The sequence below is a fragment of the Callospermophilus lateralis genome, chromosome 8, assembly GCF_048772815.1.
Source record: "Callospermophilus lateralis isolate mCalLat2 chromosome 8, mCalLat2.hap1, whole genome shotgun sequence".
Taxonomy (NCBI): domain Eukaryota; kingdom Metazoa; phylum Chordata; class Mammalia; order Rodentia; family Sciuridae; genus Callospermophilus; species Callospermophilus lateralis.
In genome coordinates, this window is record NC_135312.1 from 122059429 (window position 1) to 122085955 (window position 26527).

General features: G+C 36.4%; 1 protein-coding gene across 3 annotated transcripts in view; it reads left to right on the forward strand.

Annotated features, from left to right (window-relative positions):
* Inpp4b (inositol polyphosphate-4-phosphatase type II B) overlaps positions 1-26527 on the forward strand; it is a 324225-nt gene that overhangs the window by 172060 nt on the left and 125638 nt on the right. For all 3 annotated transcript variants that reach the window (XM_076863878.2, XM_076863880.2, XM_076863879.2), the window contains 2 exons: positions 2727-2835; positions 24676-24853. In XM_076863878.2, the coding sequence (XP_076719993.1) occupies positions 2727-2835; positions 24676-24853 (287 nt within the window). The remainder of the gene's footprint in view (positions 1-2726; positions 2836-24675; positions 24854-26527) is intronic.

Sequence of the window (26527 nt, forward strand, 5' to 3'; positions counted from 1 at the left end):
GAATTTTCAAGTACATGACACACTATTATTGTACAGCCATTCTGTAGAACTCTTTCACTTTTCATAACTGACACTTACGACCATTGAATAGGAACTCCCCATTTCCTCCTCCTCATGCCTTGACACCCCCTGTTATATCCTCTGCTTCCATGACTCTGACTGTTGAGACACTGCAGACACAGGGAGTGGAGTAGCTGCCCCTCTCTGACCAGCTTCTTTCCCTTAATGTAGAGCTTGTGGGTTCATCCCTGTTGCCATAAATGACCAGTTTCCTTTGTAAGTCCAAGTGGTGGTTTTAGTGTTGGTTGTGTATTGTTGGTTTAGCTGCTCATGCAGTTTTGGGTAGAAATACAGCACATTGTGTTGGAAAGTCATGATGATTCGTATTTTTATCTTTGACTCAAATTATCACAGGAGCTGATTCTATTCAGAAGACTGAGCCTCAGTATCATTTTCCTTTGTAGACTGAAATGCCTAGTTTTATAGGGAAATGAGTAAAAATTAAAATATCACCTTTGTTTATTCTGTGGGATTACTTCTTTAAAGTAAATTATCATAGATAACATTTACTGAATGACTGTGACATTTACCTCCATTTTGACTTGTGAGTAAACTGATACATAGAGAAGTTAAATAATTTTTCAATACCATGCAGCTTATGGATGGAAGGGCTTGGATTTAAATCCAGGGACTCAGGTCCTACCTAGTATCTTAAACCCCCATGGAACACTGGCTATCCATTCTGGCTAAGAAGTCAAAGTCCCCTAAGGTTGAGGTCTTTTGAAACTTAGACGAAGCAGTCAGCTTTTCATGGTCCTCAAGTTTCTCATTAGATAAATGAAGGCAGATGAGAATTCAGCATTGGTAACTCTGTTATTTAGCTTTCCATTTTTGCTATGACAAAATATCAGAGAAAAAATAACTTACACAGGAGAAATTTTATTTCGGCTTAAATTTCAGAGGTTTTGGTCATGGTCATTTGGCTGTTTTTTCTGGACCCATGGTGAAACAGAAAATCATGACAGGTAATATATAGTGGATCAATACTTTTGTCTTAAGGCAGCCACAAAAGAAAGAGAGAGAGTGAGAGAGAGAGAGAGAGAGAGAGAGAGAGAAATGGAGGGGCCAGCAAGAAGGAATGCCCCAAAGTCATGGCTCTAAAAACCTACTCCCTTGAACTGGGTGCGTTCCACTTCCTACAGTTTTCACCCCCTCCCAAGAGGTCATTCATCTATGAATCCTAATTAGATTAATTCATCGATGAGATTAGAGCCCTCACGATCCATTCACTTCCCAAAAGCCCTACCTGTGCACATTACTGAACTGGGGACCAAGCTTTCAACTCATGAGCCTTTGTGGGACATTTTAGATTGAAACTATAACCATAACCACAGGGTGATGACATGACCCTTTGGAAAGCTGTGACACTTTTTCAGGACTAGAACCGATACATTTAGGCAATCTGCACATCCATACACACCCTGAATCCTTTTCTCAGCTATTGATTAAATTTCCCTGGTCAAAGAATATTTAAATTTCTTATAAATCGAATACAGTGCTATCTTAGGATGAGTTAACTTCGAGTATTTGTCAGTGATTTTTTAAAAGGCACAGATTACCACCACAGAGATCCATTAATTGATCATTCAGCATGTGCCTTATAATGGATCAATTGGAGTGGTATTATATTTCTTCTGACCTTGCATTTTTGAAGTACTGCTGAAGTCTTTCATTTGAAGACATTTTGTATATAAAAAATGAAATTTAGATGTGTCTGGATGGAGCAATTCTGAAGAACTTACTGTGTTTACCTAAGGCTAACAAAATAACTTATGTTTTTTCCAGTAAATGAGATCTAAAAAAAAAAAAAAAAGCAACAACAATTGCCTCAGTATCAAAATCAATTTGAAAAAGATCTATTATGAAATGAGGTTTCCCAAATAAAATGTAGTTTAACAAGAGGGCTATCACTCTGTCTTCTTTTTATGAGGATACTTTGTATTAGAATGTAAAAATGATGCCATATTTTGAGGCCATCCTTAATATGTATCCAACTTGATGACTTTCAAGATCAAAGAATTGACTTACAATTTAAAAGTATGGATTTTTATGCTAAAACAAAGTATCTGGCTGAAAAATAGATCAAAAGTCATTTTTTGTATTCTTTCCATGTCAGGTAAGGAAATTGCAAATGCATGCATTCAAAATTGTGTAAGATTTAGTATATACTGGCAAAAATGACCCTGTATAGATTTTTCTAAAATGCTCTAGTTCTGTTCTGCCCTTGAGCCAAAATGAATTAATATTTTGGTTCTTCTCTCCGTAAAATGTGGTTGAAAGATTGTTCATTATTGTTGAATTTCAATATGATTGCAAATTAAATGATGCAAAACTCAATAAAGTAAAATACACAAAAGACCAATTAACATGTTTTCTCAGTAAGTATATAGAAGAATGAGAGAACATACTGTTCTACACTGTAGCATATAATTAAGATGTAGTCATAAATCAGAGAAACATTATAACTTGTTTAGGTGCACAGGTGGCTTTTAGAAAGATTGATTAGTTTCTCTTGCCCCCTTGAGATGAGAGTTCATAGTTATTCCTATGAATTTAAACAGAATAATTTCTCAAACTTCCCACAGTATGGGTATGCTTCAGTGCAAACAGCACGTAGGAGATAAATGTTTGCAAAGCCTTCAACTCCTTGTCTGTTTCCATTCCAGATGCTCTCTACGATGTCATCACAGTGGGAGCCCCAGCTGCCCATTTTCAGGGATTTAAGAATGGTGGTCTTCGGAAACTACTGCATAGATTTGAAACAGAAAGAAGAAAGTAAGTAGAGACAGAATTAACAAAACTGTCTTTCTTCCCTTTGAGCAAACTATAACCAAGGTTCAGAAAGATGCTTGGCCCATCAGAACCAATAGTCCTTGACATTTCCAACCCACTGGGTAACTTCCAAGTTTTCAAATTTCTCCAAAATACTTGAGAAGAAATTAGAGCAAACAAGATATCTGAATGAACCACTTATTGAACACGATGCTGTGCTAGCAGGTAAATCTCCTGGAAGCCATGCCACTAAGAGGTGATGTTCTAGGACCAACCATGTTCACTCAGGAAATGACATTCAGAGATTTAACTGGATAGGTAATGTTTTATGTCTCTACCAGTGATTTCTGCTGTGACCTGAGTCAGGACATATAACTGCCCCATTATTTGACTTTGCAATTTGAAAAGGAGACATCAGAATGAAACTCTATTAAAAGTGTGAAATTAACTGAGAACACTTCCTGCTCCGTGGGGAAAAGGCATGAAGCAACAAACAAAGTATTATTACAGTTTATAATTTTATCACGCCTGTGTTAGTCAGATTTTCATGACTCTGAACAAAATATCTGAAAAGAACAACATAGAGAAGGAAAAGTTTTATCTGTGGCTCACAGTTGTAAAGGTTCAGTCTGTGGTTGACTGGCTCCCTTGCTCTGGGAACATCATGGTAGAAGGGCGTGGTGGAGGAACTCAGCCTAGCTAATGGCAGGCAGGAAGCAGAGAGAGAGGAGAGAGAGAAAGAGAGAGAGAGAGTGGGAGAATGAATGAATGAATCCAGTTAAAAGATAACCCCTTCCTGGGCATGCTTCCAATGACTCACTTCTTCCACCTCCCAGTAGTCCTGTCAGCTGATCAGAGCCCTTTCTATCCAATCATGGCCTAAAACCCCCTCTCTGAACCTTGCACTGGGGCCCATGCTTTCAATGCATGGCCTTTTATAGGGCATTCCCGATCCAACCCATAGCAATGCCTGTCTCTAATTTTTTAAAGCCACTTTTCCTTATAAAGCTTTTGTATGAATAGTTTATCCCCCTCCCTCAAGTCCCCCTCCAGTTGAGTTTACTCAGTAATATTCTTTGGTTATGACCACACTTATGGAAACCCTAAAAAGCATCATGCAGTTATGAAGAGTAACTTTCCTTTTAAAATAGTTACTATCCTTGGATTAAGAACCTAAATTTTAAAAAAGTTAGGGGGAAAGAGTCATTTTTTAGTCATAATCATTCAGCAATAGTATTAGAAGATCTATTTGAAGGGCAAAAACAAGCTTTTTTTGAAAGTTTGATCACGTTTGTCACATAAAACAGCTGTTTTCTGGTGCCTGATGTTCAGAAAGAAAGCATTTAAAGTCGGTTAGAATTGACTACCTGACTTCCGATTATATAAATGTATAAACTAACATTACATATGTTTTTTATTTTCCTTTTTTAGAAACTGACTTTGGTACAATATGTTTAACTCACCTACAGCCTTTATTGTATTTCTCCAATTTCTTTGTTTTTCTGGTTTTGGGTAAAAAAAAAAATATGTTTCTGAAACTTTTATTACATGTGTAGATTGGAGTAACCTTTGCAATAATTTTACAGAACTATTTCATCAGCATAAATAAATTCCCTCTCCTTTAGGTTTCTGCTCAGTATTCATTCCCTAGCCCCAAACCTTTCTGCTGTAGAAAATGGTTCTATCACCTTCCTGAAGTGGGGAATGGAAGGCAGGGTCCAGCAACAGACTCTGCAGACAAGGGGCATCTCTTATTAACTTCATGGGTGATGGAAGTCAGTTCAAAACACAGACCCTATGAGGAAGGGATGCTAAGTGGAAATGGGAGTGGAAGATAGGTTCTGCACATGGGCTTTACTGAGGGGGGTATATTTCTTAACTTGGCTTTTTGTGAATTTCTCACCCCCAAAACAGACAGGGGTGGTTAAAAGATGAATGATCCATTAGGCTACCCTTTTTCTAGTTATTTGGTTTTTTCAGGTGCTATTTTTATTGTTGGTGGTGGCATTTGGCTGCATTGAGAGCTTTTCTGAAATTCAAGTTGGGATGTTTAGGAGAAAAAAAACCTAGAGCTCACTGTCATATCATTTCTAAGTCCCTAGGACCTAGCCAACATATTTCCCCTCTACTTCTTGGAGCTTTGTGATGTGACTTATGTATTTTGTCTAGAGTATTTTATTGTGAATATCAGGAGAAGTGAAATAGATTGTGTTTACTCCATCTTGTCTAAGACTAGAAGTCTCTAAATTGAGAATTGACAATAATTTTGTTTTTTAATCAAATTTCAAAGTGCATAACCTAATTATCAGACTGTCCACAGAGTATCCAGAATCAATTTTAATGTGAGACGTGGAACATTACACTATAATTTTATAAAAAATCACTATACACTTTTAGCAAGTACAAATATTGAGTTTTGTGATTGGACCCTGAATAATATTTCTTGAGTTTTAACTGTATGCATTAATACCTGAATTATTCACTATTTTTTATCTTCTCAATGGGTATCTAATCTAAACACAAACACATAGAGCTGTAGGATAAATATAAAATAAAACAGAAAAGTATGATTGATATTTGTAAACATTGATTGATTTCTTACATGTGTTATATATCCCACTGTTTTACTAATTATTTACAAAATTAAACAAATCACCTGAAAATTAACAGTGTGGATCTTAACACACCTCTCCGTAGTGTAGTATATGGGTCAGATATGACATGCTGAGGCAAAACAGAGGCGACATGGTATTGGCGTGTTTGTTAAGGTAAAAGTTAACCTGAGCAAAGAAGTAATACCTAAAGTGGGTGCACCATGAAAGTGCTTTTTCTGGAGCCCCTTTTAGCAGCCAATACTGCGTTAGTCAAAGATAATGTGGCAAAGTAAACCTGACTATATAAAATGAGTAGATCACACTTATAGTGAAAAACTACATAATGAAGGGCAGAGAATCACCTGAAGTGAAAGATACATACATACAAATATATATATATATATATATATATATATATATATATATATATATATATATATATATATATATTTGCCTCTTCTTTCCTGTGATGATTGCCCCAAAAGACACTCAGATATTTTAGGCCTTGTTTTCAAAGGATCCACCACCACCATTGTGCTATTTCACCCTCATTTATTTTCTTCTCAGCTAAGCTAAAGAAATATTGTCATCTGAGAACAGATGTAATTTATGTTTCTATTCCTTAGTGGTCTATTTTTTGATGAATACATTGACCACATAATGGAGCGGGTTTAGCATAAGAAAAATCTTCCTTATGGTATTCATATAATGCAAGTCAGATCACGTACAGACATATTTTTAAAAGCTACAAGATAATTAGGAAGATTGATCTTCTTAAAGCACACATATCTGAGTGCATTTCTCTGGTGCTCCAAATCCTTGAAGGAGTCCATGTTCTTCCATCCATCAGGCATTCAGAGCCTCCATGGTTTCACCCCATCGACTTTCTGCCTTCATCTCTTCCTTCTCCTGTGTTTGCTTCTTAAATGCTGTGCAAACTATTGTGGGCTTCACACGTTCCCACCTCTTCTCCTTTCCTTGTTCTGAATGCGCACACACACACACACAAACTCACACACACACACATACACAGAGAGACAAAATCTGCTCTTCTCCTCATCTCCATACTATTTTCCTTTTCCTTCCCTCAAAACTATATAAGTAACCCAATTCAAAATTATACAGCTGATTTAGCCTAATATTCTACCTTCATCATTAGGCCTTCCTGATTCTTCAAGTTAATTTGATTCTCTCATATTTTATTTTTACTTCCTTTTTAGCTTTATTTACAAGGACAGAGAAATGGCATATTTTTTATTGCCTGGTATTTTCCTAATAGGTTGTCTTCTCTTTGAATAATAGATAGTGGTCTTGAGTTTTGGATCTTTCAGAATGCCCTACAAAGCACATTGTATATAACTTTTGGGTAGATCAAGGTCAACAGGTGTTGGAATTCACATATGAATCAGATATAGTCTCAGACTTAAAAGTGCAGAAAACTCCAGGGGTAGGAAAAATGTCACAAATATTATAATGCAGTAAGATCAATGACATACAGGCAAGAGGTTCTCAACCTTGCTGGCATATCAGAACCACCTTTGCAGCTTTGAATGATTTCATCTCTGACACAATATCACCCCAGACAAATTAAATCAAAGTTTTTTGGAAGGGGCCCAGTCATTGGTATGTTTTAAAAACTTCCCAGGTGAGTAATTTGAAACCAGGGTGCAAACCACTGATTGAACTGAAAATGAACAGTTCTGTGGGAACACAGATGGAGGGTGTGGAGGAAGGAAATGGGAATAGCTACACAGGTGAGTTGAACTGGAGAACCACACAGACCCCTCCTGAAACAAAAACTGTAAGAAGGAAGGTTTGTTGAACTAAAGAAGAAGGGTACTATTACTCACTTACTGGAAATCTGCCTTCAGAGAATCCCAACTCATTAGACAGTTGCAAAATAGAATCAAACTGAGATTAAAGGTGTAGAATTTCAAAGTGGGAAAACTTGGTCCTAGTAGCACAAATAAAATCAAACATATTATAAAGGTTTTTATGTTACAAACTTGAGACTTTTTTAGTAGAACCAAAACCCTAATTACACGTGCATTTGTTTAAAAGACCGATTCAGTATATTCATAACCTGTGTATTCACTTGTAATATCAAATATCTACAATTTTGGGTGTTTTAGTCAGTTTTTCATCATTCTGACCAAAAGACCTGACAAAAGTAACATAGAGGAGGAAAAGTTTATTTGGGCTGTTAGTTCTAGAGGTTGACTCCATCCATGATCAGCCAACTCCATTCCATATCTCTGAGCCCAAGGTGAGGAAGAATACCATGGCACAAAGACCAACTTCCTCCAACCACATCTAACCTGCCTACAATTATTGCCTAGTTAATCCATATAGGTGGATTAATCCACTGATCAAGTCGTACCTCTCACAATCTAATAATTTATCCTCAGAAAATTCTTGCATTGACTCACACATGAGCTTTTGAGGAACACCTCATATCTAAACCGCAACACCAGGTATCAATGATTACCTAGATAGTACATGAAACTAATAGATTTATCACCTACCACATGAATAAAGTCTTTCTGCCTTGTTTAAATGAAAGGAAAATGATCATTAAAACAAATATTTTTTGCTGTCTTAAACATTTGTAATTTCAGCAAGATCAGATTCAGCCAGAACTAAATACCCTTTCATGACCTGACAATGTAACCCTTCCATTAAGATAAAAAGACACCTCATGAAAACAAGAACCTTTGTAAAGAAGAAGGAAATGCCATGAGGGACTCAGAAGTCCTTATGATGTGTTAATTTTGAATGCACTCCGATCTGGGATCCTGCAGGTGATCTTAATGTCAAATGCCTGCCTCACTGTTTACCCAACCTATCACCTATTCCTCCCCAACTTGCTCCAGAGGCCCCTAATCAACATTAACTGAGATAAAATTTGAATATGAAGAGGAAAAAAAAGTTAAGTCTTAAGAAACACAAACAGAATTTCTGCTGATAGGAATATTTTAGGCTATACTTCAGCCTATGTGTTAAGGTGAGAGTGTAATAAATCACCTAGTCGATCTAAAAGCAAGAGACGGAAACTTTATTCACCAGCCAGTGGTCTGGATCCACCAGCTAGCAGGCCAAGGGCTAGGCTGCAAGTCCACACCCTTTGACACCCCCCCCCCCCAGGTTCTGAATTCACCTTTTAAAACCGTATTAAAGCATAAGTGGTGGTTGCTGTGATTCAAAACCATAAACAAACACCATGAGGTCTAAAATCATAAGCAGAAAAGGGAGTGGGCCAAAACGTTCTTAGTTGAGTGCAAGTTAAAGAATGGTTACTAACATCTAGACAGTCAATCTCTAATGGGGTACATTGTCCAAGAAAAACAGAAACCTAAGAGAGAACACTTTTATGTTGTATAAAAATTGCCACTTTGTGTTGTCAAACATGCTGTGCTATGCATCTATTGATGGGAACAGAGACAGGGCATTCCATGGGAAAAGCATTTCTTATATGATGTGGAGTCTCAGAGCAAAATGGAGTCTTGTTTGGTCATTGCCCATCTAGCCTGGCCCATAACATATGAACCTGGAGTTTTATACGAAAGTTTGAAAGAATTTTCTGAAATAAAGAAAATGATATCATAGTTTATTCCTGCTGCTGTAACAGAATAACTTAGGCTAGGTAATTTATAAGGAGTAGAAATTTGTTGCTCATAGTTCTAGAGGCTAAAAACCTAAGATCAGGGCACCAACAGATTCAGTGTCTGGTGAGGTTTGTTCTCTGCTTCACAGAAACTACCTTCTAACTGTGTTCTTACATGGTGGAAGGGCAGGGCAGCTCTCTGGTTCCTCTTAAAAGGGTACTAAACGCATTCAGCAGACTGGAGCTCTCATGGCATATCACTTCCTAAAGATTCCACCTTCTCCTGCCATCACCATGGTGATGAAGTTTTAGCATCTGATTTCTGGGGACACACAAACAGCGAAAATAGTGAGCAACACCACAAAGGGTTAAACCGGTCTTGCCTTCAATGAGATCAGTGATCAACCAGTCACCAGGCAAAAGTTCTGGGGCCGAGAATTTTTCCTTACTATTGTAAGGAGAAATGCAAGTATATATGTTCCTATTCCAGATTATAAATAGGAGACTTCTCCATAAGTGGAAAAAATCACATCAGGAAAGAAGTTGTCTACAATCAATAATTTAGCAGGCATTGGATAAAGCAGGAGTGGGAGACCTGGATGCAAAATTTCATACGGCTACCTTTCAGATACATTTTTCTGACACAATCAGTAGCCACTATGTAATTTGCGAGAGACAAAACATAAATTAACATTTTCAGCTAATGGTGTCATGCTGGGATGTCTAAGCAAAACCTTCAGAAACTTTTCTGCCTCTTCCATTTCTGTTTTCTCCAGTAACAGATGAGCACACAGAGTTACAAAACTACTTGCTTTAAAACTGTTCACTTCCATGCTCAAGATTAAAATTCTTATTTATTTTTATTAAAAAGAGAACAAGTGATCAAAATGCATTCAGGAAAGCTATAAGATTCCATCATTGATTTGATGAGGGAGCAAATTATTTTGTACTAGTTAGAGCTCTTTTCTGTCTCTGGCTTGATCTCTGGATGGATTTCTTGCACTCATTTGTGGTATTACTCATTGATAGAGCCATTTGGAGTCAAAGATCTTAATTCCATTTGGTATTATATTTGGTATTATATGTACACAATAGGATATATCATGCATATATTTAATTAGAAATATTAGAAATATTTTGATATTTTAATGATGTATATTCTTAATCAATAATTTTATTGATGCTTTTTCCAATTTGGCAAAGAAATATGTTTATCAGGAAATACAGAAAAATCCAAAGAGACCAAAAACATCCCTAATCCCCTTCTCTGATAAGACAGTTTCCCACACCAACTCTACATATTTGTATTATTTTCTATTGTAGATTCAAAATTGCAAAACTGCTTAAAGTGACTAATTCTTTCAAGTCATGTTTTGTACATATGCACAAAATAATATATGTGTGTGTATGTCTGTATGTATATATATATATACACACATGCATACACACATATAAATGATGCTCTTCATTTTGTAAATAATTTATGTTTTTGTGTTTCTTTAGCAGTCATGTTCAAAACATCCAAAACTAATCTATTAAACATTTCCATTCTGAAGCAATTAAAAAAATTCATCCCTATTCACTCTCAAATGCTGTTTTTGTTTTCCTTTCAGAAAGAACACTTTCTATCACAAAATTTTCTTTTAAGCAGTATAAATATATCACATAGTAGCAATGAAAATGCATTAAAAGCCCATGTCAGTTCCTCTTTGTTTTTTCTTTTATTTTATGTCTAGTTGCTAACAGTGTGTCATTTTGGAGGAGATGATGATTTAATATTTGGTGTTGATTATACTTCGACACCTTGGAGGTATAGATATTTTTCCTTCTGATGACTTGATTTTTCCTTGGTCACTGACAGCTCCCCATTCAGTTCATATTTCTGCAAAAGATAACCAGGTCTGCCAAATCTGTGTACAAGGCCTTTCTATCTAAAGGGACTTTCCTGCACACAGCTTCTCGTATACAACACCAAATTGTCAACAAGAAATGAGCTTTCTCTCTTATCTGCAGCTTGCTACATTGAACATCCAGCAGGAAGTGAATGGTGAGACTGGCCAAACATTGAACTAGAAGGAACAAGTGAATGGAAGGATTTTTCTCCATTGCAAAAGTGAATCTGCACTGTAGATGATTTTTAGTTATATACAGAGATAAGATTTTCTTGTGTCACACAAATTTAAAAAATAAAGGAGCAAGTATAGTTGAAGTATCCTGCCTTTCCTAACTCTCTCTCCAGAATAAACCCATCTGAATTTAGTGCTGAAAGATTTCTTTTAGGCATGTCAAATCAAAGATTTCAGCAGTCATTAGTCCTCATTCACAAATTCAAGTCATGAGAGTGTGATGTTCTTGACCTTTCTATGACTCTATTTAACTTTTATCCCTCAATATGGGGTCAAGCAGAAACTTTTAGCTCAGTTCATAAACTCTGTTCCTTGTATGGATTTGAATCTTGACTCCCACATTTTCTGGCTTCATGACATTAATTATATCACTTCACCTTTCTACACCTTAGTTTCCTCAACTATGAAGTTTAAAAAAAATTATTTACCCCATTAGTGTTCTGAAAATTTGATGAGTTAATATACAGTAAGTATTTATAACTATACCTGGCATATAGTAAGAGTTTAATCAAAATTATCTACTATTCATGTAAAATGTATAAATAAGTTTGCTTTCACTCAAAAATGTTTTGGCAACCTCAGTGTGTGTAGATCTTATTCTTTCTAAAAGCTGAATAGGATTTTGTAGATTGCATGTAGCATAATTAACCAAAAGACTACTGAAAGTTAATCAGGTGGTTTCTAATCTTATTTATAAAATCCATCCTTATTTATAAATTTCTGAAAATTTATATTTGTTTTTGATAAATTCCTGACAGTGGAATTTTTTTTTAGTTAAGAAATGGTTAATTTTAGAGATGTTTCCATATTGCTTTCCAAAATATGCATCTGATGCCTAATTTCCCTCATCAACTTTGAGCATTGAACTTCAGACATCATCCCGGCATTAAGTCCAATTATGGATGGAAGAACCCATGAGGTCCAGACATGTATTTACCCCTGTCTTTCAGATGCCTCCACTTTATCAGTATTCCCCATACAGCTGGAGGTAAACATGTTCAGTAAATTCTCACCTTTAACCTTCAAACTTGGTTCTTTTTTTTTTTTCATCTTTCATACATTTGATTCATGTGAGTTATGCTTTTCCATTTTTACCCCAAATACAAATTGCAGAATCACATCAGTTATACATTCACAATGTTTACATAATGCCATATTAGTGACTGTTGTATTCTGCTGTCTTTCCTATCCCCTACTATCCCCCCTCCTCTCCCCTCCCATCTTCCCTCTCTACCTCATCTGTTGTTGTTCCATTCTCTCCCTCCCCCCTTTTCCCCTCACAACCTCATATATGTGATTTCGTATAACGATGTGGTTTTCCTTCCGTTTCCATGCAATTTCCCTTCCCTCTCCCTTTCCCTCCCTTCATTCGTCTCAGTTTAATGTTAATCTTTTTCTCATGCTCTTTCCCCCTGTTCAGTTCTTAGTTGCTCTCCTTAAATCAAAGAAGACATTTGGCATTTGTTTTTTAAGGATTGGCTAGCTTCACTTAGCATAATCTGCTCTAATGCCATCCATTTCCCTGCAAATTCCATGATTTTGTCATTTTTTAGTGCTGCATAATACTCCATTGTGTATAGATGCCACATTTTTTTTATCCATTCATCTATTGAAGGGCATCTAGGTTGGTTCCACAATCTAGCTATTGTGAATTGTGCTGCTATGATCATTGATGTGGCAGTATCCCTATAGTATGCTCTTTTAAGGTCGTCAGGGAATAGTCCGAGGAGGGCGATAGCTGGGTCGAATGGTGGTTCCATTCCCAGCTTTCCCAGGAGTCTCCATACTGCTTAATTCTTTTTCTAATAAAACACACTGCTATCTGCTAAGCTCCACTTAGAAATCTGGGAATTCTTGACAACTTTATCTATTTTGCTTACACCTCAAAAAATAAAAATGATTGTCAGTTCATCATTAATTTCAGCAGTGAATTATGGGATATGATAAACCTAACCCATAGAACACTGCCTCATAAGTATTCTATTGCCAAATCTTGCAATCACTCTCTTTCTGTCCAGGCTGGCTCTCATCCAATCCATTTTCCTCCTTTTGGCTGGAATAATATTTCTAAAAGGCAGATATAATCTTGTGATTTCAGAATTTTAAATATTTTTAAACTAACTTTTGACTGAAGGATAAAGCACATAAGATGCAGTAATTCCCTCTTATACTCAGGGAACAATTCCAAGACCCCCTTGAATGCCTAAAACTATGCATGGTTCCCAATCCTACAAATGCTATGTTCTTTTTCTCTATATACATATGTCTGAGGAAATGTAATTTATAAATTACAATAAGAAATTAATAATAAGAAATGATAGTAAAATAAAATAGTTGTAATAATATACTCTAATCAAGTTGACAACTTCACTATTTTACACTTTTAGGCCACTATTAAGTAAAATAAGGTTTACTTGAGAACAAGCACTGAGATACCATGATAACCAAGATGTTATTGTACTAAATTGACCAGTGGGAAGGCAGCATACACAGCAAGGCTGTGCTGCACAAAGGGTGACTCATATCCCAAGCGGGGGACAGCAGGACAGCCTAAGAGTTCATCACACTACTCAGGATGGCATAAAATTAAAAACATGCATTTTCTTTTTATATTTTCAGACCGTGATTGCCCACAGACAACTGAAATCATAGAAAGCAAAATTTTAGATGGGGTCCTACATTTTTGTGTGGTCTGTCTCTGCTTTCTTATGTGGCTTCATATCTCACCACTTATATCTTTTTTCTCTCCCCCTTACACTGCCCTCCATAGTGATGTAGCATGAGCTTCCTCCCTTCCTACCACAGATCTTAGTTTAAAATTCAGTTCTGCCCAGAGGCCTTTCCTAACTGCTTGTCTGCTTTCAGTGAACAAGCATCCCTCTAGGCTGTTCTGACTCTGAGGGCATTGACTATGTCTGTCTGGTTCAGCACAGTGTCCCCAGGCACTCACTTGATAAGTGTTTGTTTCATGAATAAGTTTATTGAGGGAGTAAGTAAATGCACTAAAAAGATTGCCTCCTGTCATGGGAGTGGAAGGTAAAACAAATCCCTCTTCTTGAAAAGGCTGCTGTGTCTGAATTAGGTAACAGACACAGAGACATTCTGAAGAATTTGGAATCAAAAACAAAAGCAGAGACACTTGTAAAACATGTCATATAGTTTTAAAAATCAGATATTCAGCAGGAATTAGAATATCAGTGATCACTCACAATTCTCTGGGAAGGGAGTGAATTATTTTCAACATTCTGAAAGAAGAAAAATGGCAATATTTTGTAAAAATGCCTACTTAATACCTGATACAATGTTAGTGATACTATGATGACTTTAACATCTGAAAGTTAGTGACATGCTTCTGGTACCCTCCAAGGGAGCTTGTGAAGCAAAGCCTGATCTGAAGCTGATGCAGCACTTTGTACCATGGCAAGTGTGGCTGTTCAGGATTCTGAAAAGCCAAATTGCTGCTTCAAAGAAAAGGACTTATTTAATTGAAAATAACAATATGTTTGCTAAGTGACCCTAAATTTATAGTAATACTAAATTTGGCAGAGAGAACAATGTCTGGAAATAATTAAAGACACGAGCTGGCTGGGTTGTGGGATTTCAGACAGCCCCTGTGCTGCTCACGTCTGGGTTTCCTCACCTGAGCTGCAGATGAGGCTGACTTCTCTTCATTTGCTTCATTGTTACCACAGATGCATTGTTGGAAAGAACAGGAAAAATTTACTTAAGTAAATAAATCACCACTATTTCTCTGGAAGGTAATTTGGATAATATGACTTTACAATAAAATGTTTGCAATTTCACACTGCAATTACGATGATTCTAGTTTTCAATACGCACAATATAGGAAAAGAGAGAAAGAGAGCTCAAAAGAAAGATCAACAGGAAAGATTAGGACTCAAAAGTCAAAATGTTGAAGTCAATAAGCAAATTGCAGGGAAAACAACCTTTTCTTTTGCTTTTAAAAATAACTGTGAAAAGACAATATAGTTGGAGGATTTATTTTCTGTTTGTGAGGAATTACACATCTCCACTATAAACTGAGATGATACTCTAAACAGCACATATAGTGTCATCTCAGCCAGGAAACATCAACTCCAAGGAAGACCCTTGTGCTCAAGTTAAACACCAAGTGATCTCCAGGATATTTTTTTAAAGCTCTTTGTTTCTCTAAATATTTAATATCAATGGTCCCCCAAAGCAGAAGGTGGTAGAAAAGAAAGTCATCTATAAATAAATTGCAGAAAACTATAAACACTATGCATTTATTTCATAGCTAATCACTTTTTGGAAGATTATTGTTACTGTTTTTTTTTTCTTTCATTTTTCTTTTTTTAGAAATATACAAATGAGATTTCATGTCACGGAAAAAAATGTTACATGATTGAGATAAATTCTGTAATTACAAAATATTTATTAAGTGGGCTTTGCCTGAAAAATTCCAATGTCCTGCTAGGGGGTTTGCATTTATAAACTGGCATTGAGTGACTCTATCAAGAGAGAAGTTCGACCCCAGCACGGATGGAAGAGGATTGCTGAAGGAGGGATTGGCCTTTGTTTGGAATTGGTGTGTTTGTAAGGAGTGGGAGAACCTAAGAATCCAGAGGTAGCAGGGAAATCTCTGAGCTTCTGTGCAGCACACTAGGATATGGTGGGGCTGTTGACTGCACCGGCCCATGAACTCTAGCAACTTGGAGCAGTTGATGGAGTATTGGTGAGTGGGAAAGAGATAATGAGGCAAAGTAAGGGACAGATGTCAAAACCTGAGGACATTTGTTTGTTTTATCAGCTTGTCCTTGCCATGGGAGCTCTCAGCAAGTTTTTAGCTGAGCATTGACATGATCATATTTGCATTTTGAGGGACAGCATGCAGAGAACTGAAGGGCAAACAATTAGACAATTCTTGTAATGATAGTGAGAGGGAATGGGTTACCATGATGTTTTAAGGAAACATTTAACAGAACATAAATCCACTGGATAAAGACTTGAGACTGAGCAGGGCTAAAAGACTCTTAAATTCCTGGTTTACATAACTGGGTAAATGCAAAGGCAGCTGGGAAAAGGAATATGGGAAATAAATCATTTCTTTCACTTGCTCTCAATTGTCTATATTCGATATAAAAGATTTCGGAAATTAAATCATATTTTCAAGTGTGCTTCTTTGGCATTAAAAAAACTTATAATTTTATACCTTATAGGGACTCTCATAAATTGTGAATTCCCCTACTAATTTTATTGAAAACAATGAGGATCAAAGATCAAATCAACCTTAAATATAATAACAATGGCTAAGCTAGAAAATAGACTTCTGTCCTCAGTTTCACATTCTGCCTAGACACTTATCCACCCTCACGCAGTCAGTAGATGGTCAACACACAGTACCTTAAATACCTTACAAGAACACCTTAAAAAATGAATAATTTGTTAGCTTATGGACATTCCTTTAAGATATTTATTTTGCTACCCACAAGATAGAAATAAAATATAGTTGGACCATTTAACTCTTCCCAGGCTTCTATAAGAATATAATCTTAAAAGTAAATTATCTTTTCTGTTAAAAACTTGTAAATTCATATGATAATTTATACTCAGATTTTGTTACTGTTTTAGTCTGCCTAAAATTTCTCTCTATAGTAGTTAGTGAAAATATTTCTAAACTTTAGCCTTATGAGTTTTCCATCTATATCCTTCCAAAATATACCCCCTATCATTAAAAAAAATAAAATAAAAGGCTGAGGAAGGACATGGTGGTAGAGCACTCCCTGATTAAATTCCCAGGTCACTTAAAAAACAAAAAAAAAAAAAAAAGAAGAAGAGGAAAGAAAGAAAACGGGGTGGGTGGGGGAGTGAAAGAGTGAAAGATATTCAAAGATTACTATCCCCAGTAGTAAAATGTCAGAAACATCTTGAATGAATTAATTTTAAAAAAACTTTTTCATCTCCAGAGTAGAACATTATATAATAATTTCCACTAGTGTGTAGATTATGAGGGATGTAGAGACATATATGAAAATATATGCCTAAAATAAAACTTGAAACTATATATACTCCGAAGATAGAAGTCTAAGCATGTTGATGAAAACATTGGAAAAATTAATAGGTTTACTGAGAATGCTATAGAGAAATACAGAAGTATATTTCTTTTAGAGTAGTTTTGTTTTCTCTCTCTCAATCTCTCATTATAGCATAAGAGAAATATCTTTGTGAAATGCTTTTGCAACTTCTGTTCCCAGCAAATATGGAAACTAGGCATCATAGAAAAAAATTCTCCAACTACAAAGTTCCTAGAAAATTTGGGTGCAATGTGACATTCTTTTAAATTCCTCATAGGAATGTAAAGAACTGTAGCACAGAGTGGTTTGTGAGCAAGCCCTGAACTGTAGCTACTCTCGGGATATCAGCATACAGGAATACAAGGGCCTTAGGTTTGCAAGATCTGGTGGAAGAAGACTCAGACATGCTACCCAGCCCTGATGTGCGTTTATGGGCAAGTCAGCTTTTCCTTACTGTGAATAAAATACCTTACAAGAACACCTTAGAAGAGGAATGTTTATTTGGCTCAAGGTTCCAGTCCACTGTCAGCCAACTCCATTGCTTTGGGCCTGAGGTGAAGCAGGACATCATGGTGGAAGAAAGCTACTCAGGACATGGCAACTGAGACAGAGACTGATCAAAGAGCTAGGGATAAGATATCATTCCCACGGGCGTGCCCAGAGTGACCTATTTCCCCTTCAGCCATCCTCTATCTGCCTACAGTAACACTCAGTATCCCATTTAGATTATTAACCCAAATGAGGTTACAGCTCTCATAATCTAATCATTGCCACATGAGCTTTTGGGGGGACATCTCATATCCAAACCATAACAAAGCAACATCTTACATATATATCTACTGACTATTTTGCTGTTGCCTCTGGCCTTTGATTTCCTCAATTAATTGACCAAAGAGCAATCAGTAAACATTTGTTGAAAGCAATTTTCTATGAGACAATGCTGAAATTCCTTCTTTAGCTTATCCATGTTATAAATCAGTTATACTTTGATACTTGTAAGCTAGACCCACCATCATGTTGTTAAAGTTGTTGCCCATGTTTGTTACAGCTTTATAAGTTTTTCAAATTTGAAATGGGTCAATATTATGTTCAAGAGTCAGTAAAACATAATTAGGATTCATACTATATAATAATAAAGATGTGTGAGTTTGAAGGCCAGCTCTATCATATATACTAGTTATGTGATCCAAGGCAAATTACTCAGTCCACCCAGGCTTCAAATTCTTATAATAGAATAATATTTCTTTCTCATAGTATCAAGATTAAATAATATAATTCCTGAAAAGCATTTAGCATTATGTTAGATCTATAATATAGATCCAATAATTATTAAACATTAAAATAATTGAGAAATAAGGGGATTTGGATTGTCCACATAAATTATGTAGAATACATTATTGGCTTTATTAGTGACCCCATTTAAAAATCCAATCAGATTTAACATGGGGAAAAAATGAAGTGGCTCATAAATACGCCTTCTGTTTTTCTTGCATTCTGTATCATGATCATCAGTTCTATAATATCCAATGCTAGAAATATTTGATTTTTAAAGAAGAAATTGTATAATTTGCATATAATAAAAATGACCTATGGTAAGTGTACAAGTCAATGATTTTCAGTGAATTTTACACAGTTGTACAGTGGACCTCACAACCCAATTTTAATACATATCCAATATCCCCAAAAGGTCTCTGGTTCCTGCTTGTAGTCAAGGGGCCATTCACATGCACAGCACACTAGGGAATGGTTCCTGTTCTTGCACCTCACTCTATCCCTTGGTGACACATGACTAGTTAAGGTCCAGGAGGATGTAGAGAAGGGGACCTGATTTGGGTTATTACTCCATCAACTTTGGCAAAAAAAAAAAAAAAAGAGTGTGAAAATGGCAGAAGCCAAATCACATAGAAATAGAACCAGAACCTTGGAAGTTGGCAAAAGAAATTGGGGCCAATGAATTGAGAGACAAGTGTCTAGAGCCATAGAAAGAGGTGAAAAGACATGTTGGAATTTGTTTATTTAAGAGTCATATCATAGTGCCTGGAAATTTTTATTAAAGCTAAGGAAATGACATAGATAGAATGTAGACATCCCAGTGGTCAACAAGTTGCAGATAAGAACTTAAATATTTAAAATGAGATAGTAGGAACCACTGTGATTATTCAACATACAAATTTCCTTAGGAGAACAAGTTGAGCAGAAATGAATATTAGGAGTTTTTTTTCCCACTTAATTAGCATCACTTGTCACAGAGCTAATGAATGGCATCAAGCTTTAATCAAAATGCTCTCTGGTTTTAAAATTTCTATGAAGCCAGGATCTTTTTAAACAAGAGTAGGTTTAAAAATAAACATCCATTTAAGAATAGATCATATAATTCATTTAATTATATAAGTGAAACCCACAGGAGATAAACAAGACAAATACTCCTTACCTTCTGGTTCTTTTCTCTAAGCCCCACTTCTAGCAGAAAATGGAAAGAATGCGTGGGGGAAAGCAGACAGGTATGATTTTGCTTTCTACCATTTCAGGAAAGCACATTGTTAAACCCTGTGAAGCCAGAAGGTCATGTTTAAGTGCAGTAAAGTGTGAATTTTCATTTATTATCCACACAGTTTTCTTCTCAGAACTAAGAACATGTCTGTTCCTCCCTATGGATTCAAGAAAACATTTATCTACAAGTAGTGATTGATTTGTGAAAAAATAGGTGGAAATCGTACTGAGATTTTTCTCTGCAGATTGAGCTCTGTCTCAGAAGCAGGAACACCCTACTAGAAAGCACTTTTTCCTACACTTGTTGACTTCCATACTCCTCTACAACTCTGCCCCCCTCCTCCCTCATGTTTTCCTTCCCTTTCTTTCTTGCCTTTCATTGTCTCTAATCTACATTTTTTATATATATATAATTCCACTTCCTGAAATCCTAGTTTGGCTAGTAAATGGGTTGGGAAGGAGAAGGAGTTGAAAAGTAAAAGTGAGAGTTTCAAGGTATGGACTTGTATTCAGGGACCTATGGAAGGACCATTTATTTCTCTTCTTGCCTGCCTCCAACCTCCATCAAATCCTAACTAAGCACAGGCAAGAATACCAGTGTCTTAGAGTTATTTATCTACAGATAGGTAAGGGTAAGGACACGGGTAAGGAGATCAATTTGTAGGTCATTGCAGTAATTCTGGTAGATTAAAATGGTGGTGGCTTGCACCATGTTATTTGTGATAAAGTTGGAAAAAAGTGTTTGGATTCTTGGTCTATTTTGGAGGACAGAGAAGGCTTTCCTGAAAAATCAGAAAAAATGTAGGCAGGGGAGAGTGGGGTCATGGATCACATACTGTGGTCATGTCATGAACTGTGATAGAGAAGACAGTGGACCTGGGGGTTGAGAATAGGAGCTGATCGGGAGCAGTGTGGAACTCTTTAAGTTCCAGCTGTCAAGGGAGAGCTGTTATTTTAATTGGAATCAAGGAAAAATGTCCAGGCTAGAGATGTGCATTTGGAATTATGGGCACAATTGATGCATTTAAACCGCAAGATTAAATGAGCTTACTTAGGAGAGACATGTAGATCAACAAGGCAAAAGTTCTGAGGACTGAGAGTCCTGGTACATGCTGACCCTGGAGAAGAGGATTAAGAAAGACTAGCAAAAAGGATTGGAGGAGATTGATGACACAATACAAACTGTAGAAGTCCTTGTTTGAATTGTACTTTGTCGCAATTAGAGTTTATGAATATGAATGTGAATTCACTATGTGCTTTATCTTTCTTTACATCTCCAAAAAACGATATGCGTAGTTACAGCTTACATACACAGGAGTGTGTGTATGTGTATGTGTTCTACTTACAATGATGCTAAATATATTAACGTGTTTAGGTAAATATATAAATTTTTTTTTTTAAAGAGAGAGTGGGACAGAGAGAGAGAGAGAAAGAGAGAATTTTTCAATATTTATTTTCTAGTTTTCGGCAGACACAACATCTTTGTGTGTGGTGCTGAGGATCCAACCTGGGCCGCACGCATGCCAGACGAGCGCGCTACCGCTTGAGCCACATCCCCAGCCCAATATATAAATTTTAAATTCATACTTCAATTCACTGTTTAATCAATATAAAAATGATATTAAACCTATTTCAATTTTCATTATCTATGATTTGCTATATCGTGTATAATGTATTTTGTCTGAAGAAATATTTTCTCCTCCTTCTGGTTTTTATCTGATTGATAGTTGATTCAAGTGTTTGGATTCAGTATAATTTTCATACCACTGTAAAATAGAGTTTAGTTATATTCTTTTTATCTAGATAATTAAATTATACTCATAACTTTCCATTTAACTGTTAAAATATATGACATGTTTAAAGAGTAAGGCACTGAATATGTACATGAATTTATGTATACTTAAAATTATTTTGTGAGTGGTGATATTTTTGTCCATACCATACTATTTCATCCTGAACACCAACATTAGCTTTTATTGGGGAAAATGAATGATTCAGCCTCACTGGGTAAGATGCTCATCATTAAAAGACATTAGGCAGGGAGTCCATTGGGAGGGAAAATATGAAAGAGCCATGGGAAATGTCAGGAGAGGAACCCTGGCAAAGAGAAAGGAACCAAAGCAAGGTGTGCAGAAGAGAAGGCTGGGGTGTCCATGTAGCTCTGTGACAAATTTCAAGAAAATTAGAGGAGCTGAATAAGGGACTTTTATCAGAGTCATTACATGGCATGATCCAGGGTCATGAATCAAAACAATGGCTGCAGACATATCTAAATTTGCTCAGTTGTCTTTTTGCATCAAAATATCCTGAGGCCTTATGACAAATGTTGCAACCCACTGTATCTCAGTGTGCCAAGGAAACTGCATTTTAAAATAAACACTCAAGCCCTGTCCTCATTCCCGAGTAAATTTTATTCCTGCTAAACTTTGAGCATTGCTGATCTAGATTATGAGAAAAAAAATGTGAGAATAAAATCTTAGAAATATATGTTTTAAATTCACTTGGAGAGGAGAATCTAAGGGAGTTTGCAGAGTAAGAACTAAAGCAGAAAATATAATGAAAGTCCATAATATTCACAAAATAAAGTAGTAGCAAACCACCCAGAGAGAAAAGAAGGAAGACAGTAGACACCAGAGGAAAAAAATAATGAACAGGAGTGAGGATATAGAGGCCAGAAACGGTACAACGCAGAAGGAGGAGTCACGGAAAGAGGAAGATGGAGACTTCATGGCTTGGAGCAGGGCAGGTTTTCAAGAACTAAACAGTAGGTGGCCTCTGAGTGCCCACCAAAACACACACCAGGAAGCAAACTCTAGTGGCAGAAGAGCAGGCCAGCAAACTGCACTGGGTCTGTAGTCCCTCCTGCTTCCTGAGGTCAGAGCTGCAGGGGGTCCAACTTCTGCCTCACCCTGGTAAGACATCAATATCTTTAGATAATTGTCACCAAAATAGCCCTGGAATTTAGGAAGGACCTTGGTGGGTTGACTTTTCGAGCCTGTCTCAAGGAATAGTTCACAATTCTTGTTCTACAGGCCCCAGTTCCCACCACAGGATGAACCAGGAATACATACAAGTCATACACGGGCTCTACTGCTTCCCTTCTCCTCTTCTTACGTGCTTAATTAGCATTAAAATATATAATAACTCCTTAAGGTATATTTTAACAGCTGACATTTAAAATCTCCAAGTAGAAAATGCAAGCCAGTCCTGAAGAGTGTCCTCAGTCAGTCTAGCCGTGCATTTCTTTGCCTTCATAAGCCTGTTATCGTCATTGACTCCTTGTTGGAGCTTCTGAATAGCTAAAGCATCCAAGGACATTTCTTTTCATCACTCTGTAACAGATACATGAATAATAAATAAAATATGAGGACTATTTATTATATTTTTGCTAAAAGAATAATATTCCCTAAAGATTGTTATTCCCCCCCCGAAAAAAATTATTAGAGAAGAGAATACTTAGGTGTTAATTTTTCTTATTGATTTCTAAATTGTTACAGATGAGAAATGGAATTATGGGAATTTGAGTAATTGCTTGGTAACTGTAGGGGAAATAGCTAGCAAATACTCAACATGGATTTCAAATTGTGGTGCAAAAGCACTTTAAGTATCAGGTATATTTGGTATTTGGAGATAGCCCAGTATAGAGGTGCATGCCTGTAATCCTAGTAGCAAGGGAGGCTAAAGCAGGAGGATCCCAAGTTCAAAGCCAGCCTCAGCAACTTAGTGAGGCCCTATGCAACTTAGTGAGACCCTGTCTCAAAATAAAAAAAATATAGAGGGTTGGAGATGTGGTTGAACTACCCTGGGTTCAATCCCTGGTGGAGAGGGGGGGAATGAGTTGAATGTAAGGACACGTCGGCAGGTTTGTACCAGCCATGACTTGCTCCTCCTCCCTCCTGCACTGGGTTTTGCTGCTTTATTCATTTCTCTGATGGAATGCCCCCTTTGTCTTTCCTGCTGAAACTGACCAAAGATGTCTTTGCTTTATGAATCCCTAACTCCCATGACATTCTCCATCAGGTCCTAGATGATGATTATGAATTTCAATAATCCTTCAGTTAATAATCCATATTAAATTTCTTTAAAGGTCAGATGGGAAACCATAAGGAACAAAAAAGAGTGGTGATAAAGTAATGGAATGAAATTTTTATGCTATAAAATTATTTTTCTATTCAATAAAATTAGCCATATGCCCACCTGGCATTAATTTCTTTTCTCCCTATTCTGAATTTTAATACGTATTTCCTTCCTCCTTGCCCAGTGCCATGGGGAAAATAGAGGGAGTGGCTTTTGAATGCTTGCTATAATACCAAACACTATTTTAGGTATGTCACCTGAGGGATCTCGAATCTCATCCATCTCATAGAATTGTTTGGACAATTATTCCCACTCTCCTGATGAGGAAGCTAAAGGCTGCCCAAGATTGCCACGTTAGTAAGTGGCAGATCAGGATTTAGTTTGACAGTGGCTTGAATGTAAAGTCTCATGCTTTTCTCTCTGTACTCAAGTCCATTAGTAATTAATAGTAATAATAATTTTTGATTACTAATACTTGACATATATAATCATATGGAATCTTGCTGGTGGTTGACCAAGAACTGGATGTATTTAACCTAGTCTTAAAAAAAAAATGCATTTGTCACCTGACTTAAAAATTTCTAGGAGTAATAGAAGGGAGCCATGGGAGGGAGAAGAGGAAGGAAAGAAGTGAATACTGGGAAAGGAGATTGACCGAGTCTGTTATGTGCACATATGAATATTTAACAACAGATCCCACTCAGGTATAATTATAATGCATCAATTAAAAAACAAACAGAAAACTGTTAGGATATCATAAAACTCCCTTGGAATAATTCTGATCTGTTTGATAGCAGGTAATGCCACTTGGAGTTCTGTTTATCATCAGCCACCTGGTATTAAAGGCTGCAAATCCTTTCTGCTTTTGGTATAATGTGCCATTATCTTTGCTGTTGCAGTACTGGATACCAGTTTATTTACTATTCACCTGAAAACACAGCCAAAGCAAAGGAAGTTCTCAGCAACATCAATCAACTACAACCTCTGATAGCAACCCATGCCGACCTGCTGCTTAATTCTGCAAGCCAGCGTTCTCCAGACAGCTTGAAGAATTCGTTAAAGATGCTTTCAGAAAAAGTAAGATCCAAATCTTCACTGTAGAGGGAAAATGAAATCCCCCCAGCCCCATTGGTCTTGCGTTCTGCATACATTGCCTTTCATAGCATCTGGAAGTGTAAGAGACTGGGTTAAAAGTGAGCTTCAAAGTGTCGTCTCAGGATCAGAATGAATTGGCCTTGTTCTCTTTTCAAATCTTACCAAGCATTATTTTTTTTTTAATTTTATTTTATTTGTTGTTGTTGTTGTTGTTGTTTTTCCTGGTAAGAAGTGAATCCTGTTATTGGTTGGTGGACACTGTCTCTTTTCCTTGGCATCTTTCATTTTCTTTGGCTTATGGTCTTATTAGGTGAATTAAATGAGATTTTGAAAAGTATTTTCTTCTGTTGATTACCTGATGTTTATGCATGCAAAGCCATGCGTTTGAGTAAGAATGTCACTTTCTTTGAAAGAAGAACTTTGATGTGGTTTCACACTCATGGCATGGGGGTAATTCCTCTGCTTCGGTTTGCTCTCTCCAATATTATCTACTGGGAGCAGATTCTAAAGATTTCTGTAAGCGTTAGTTATTGTTTGAGACATATATAAGAACCTAAGGCTGGGTATTTGCTCCTGTATGTGCAGAAAGGAAGGGTGATGTGGCATGGGACAGACACTCCATATCAACTTTCATAGCTAATGAGGGCAGCTGTGTGACATAAAGCCAAGGCAGAAGAAGACAAATTATGGGTTGACTTTAAATGTAAAACCAGATGTCAAGGAGTCTAATACCAATGTGCTCATCCATCACCTCTGCATTCTGACATCTTATAATTTATTTTGAGACACTTATAATGAAACTGACCAACAGAAACTCTTAACATTATAATTCTAGAGTAGGTTAAAAGTATACTTCTTTTACTTCTTTTCAAAGAACAGATTCTTAGAAACCTGGATATTATGTATATCTATAATTTTACTCAGATATTTGGATGTTTAAGAATAGTCACACCTTACACTTTTGTAGCATTTTAAATTGCATTTTAAATTTTCATACATTTTCTCATAGGAAAAAACTAATACCCATTTTTATTAAAAAATTAGCTGGCATCTGTGAAGAAAGGTTAAGTGACTTGCTTAATAAATTAAAAAGACAAAACTCAGAATCTCAAACCCAAGATTGAACTGTAGCATTCTTTCCATGCCATAATACGTGTGTCCATCATGAAAAGGAAAAAAATAATGACCAAATTTTAGAAGAACATACTTCATGTCAAAGCAAGGGACCACATGACTTACGCTACCTTGTTTAATCTTCACAATTGTGGGATGCATATTATCTTCATTTTTTGACTCCAAGAAGTTAAAAACTATTAGAAATCATAGAACTAGCATAGAATTCAGGAACTGAACAAAACCAGGGATTCAAACCCAGGACTATGTCCTTTATATAATATCTATGTTCTGAGTTTTCCTTATTTAAAATATTCAAAAGTCTTTTTATCGGACAAACTCCTTAGCAACAAATACTTATTCTAGTAGTCAACAAATATGTCTTTAGGGCCAAGGAAAAAAAAGAAAAAAAGTAAAGGATTGATGTATACGGTAAAATAATATAATTTCATTTTGGTTCATTTCTCTTTTGGATTTGTAGATGAGGTGAGGTTTTTCCGGGCTCACCTAAGCAGAAAATTTTAGCAAATAGCACATCACTGT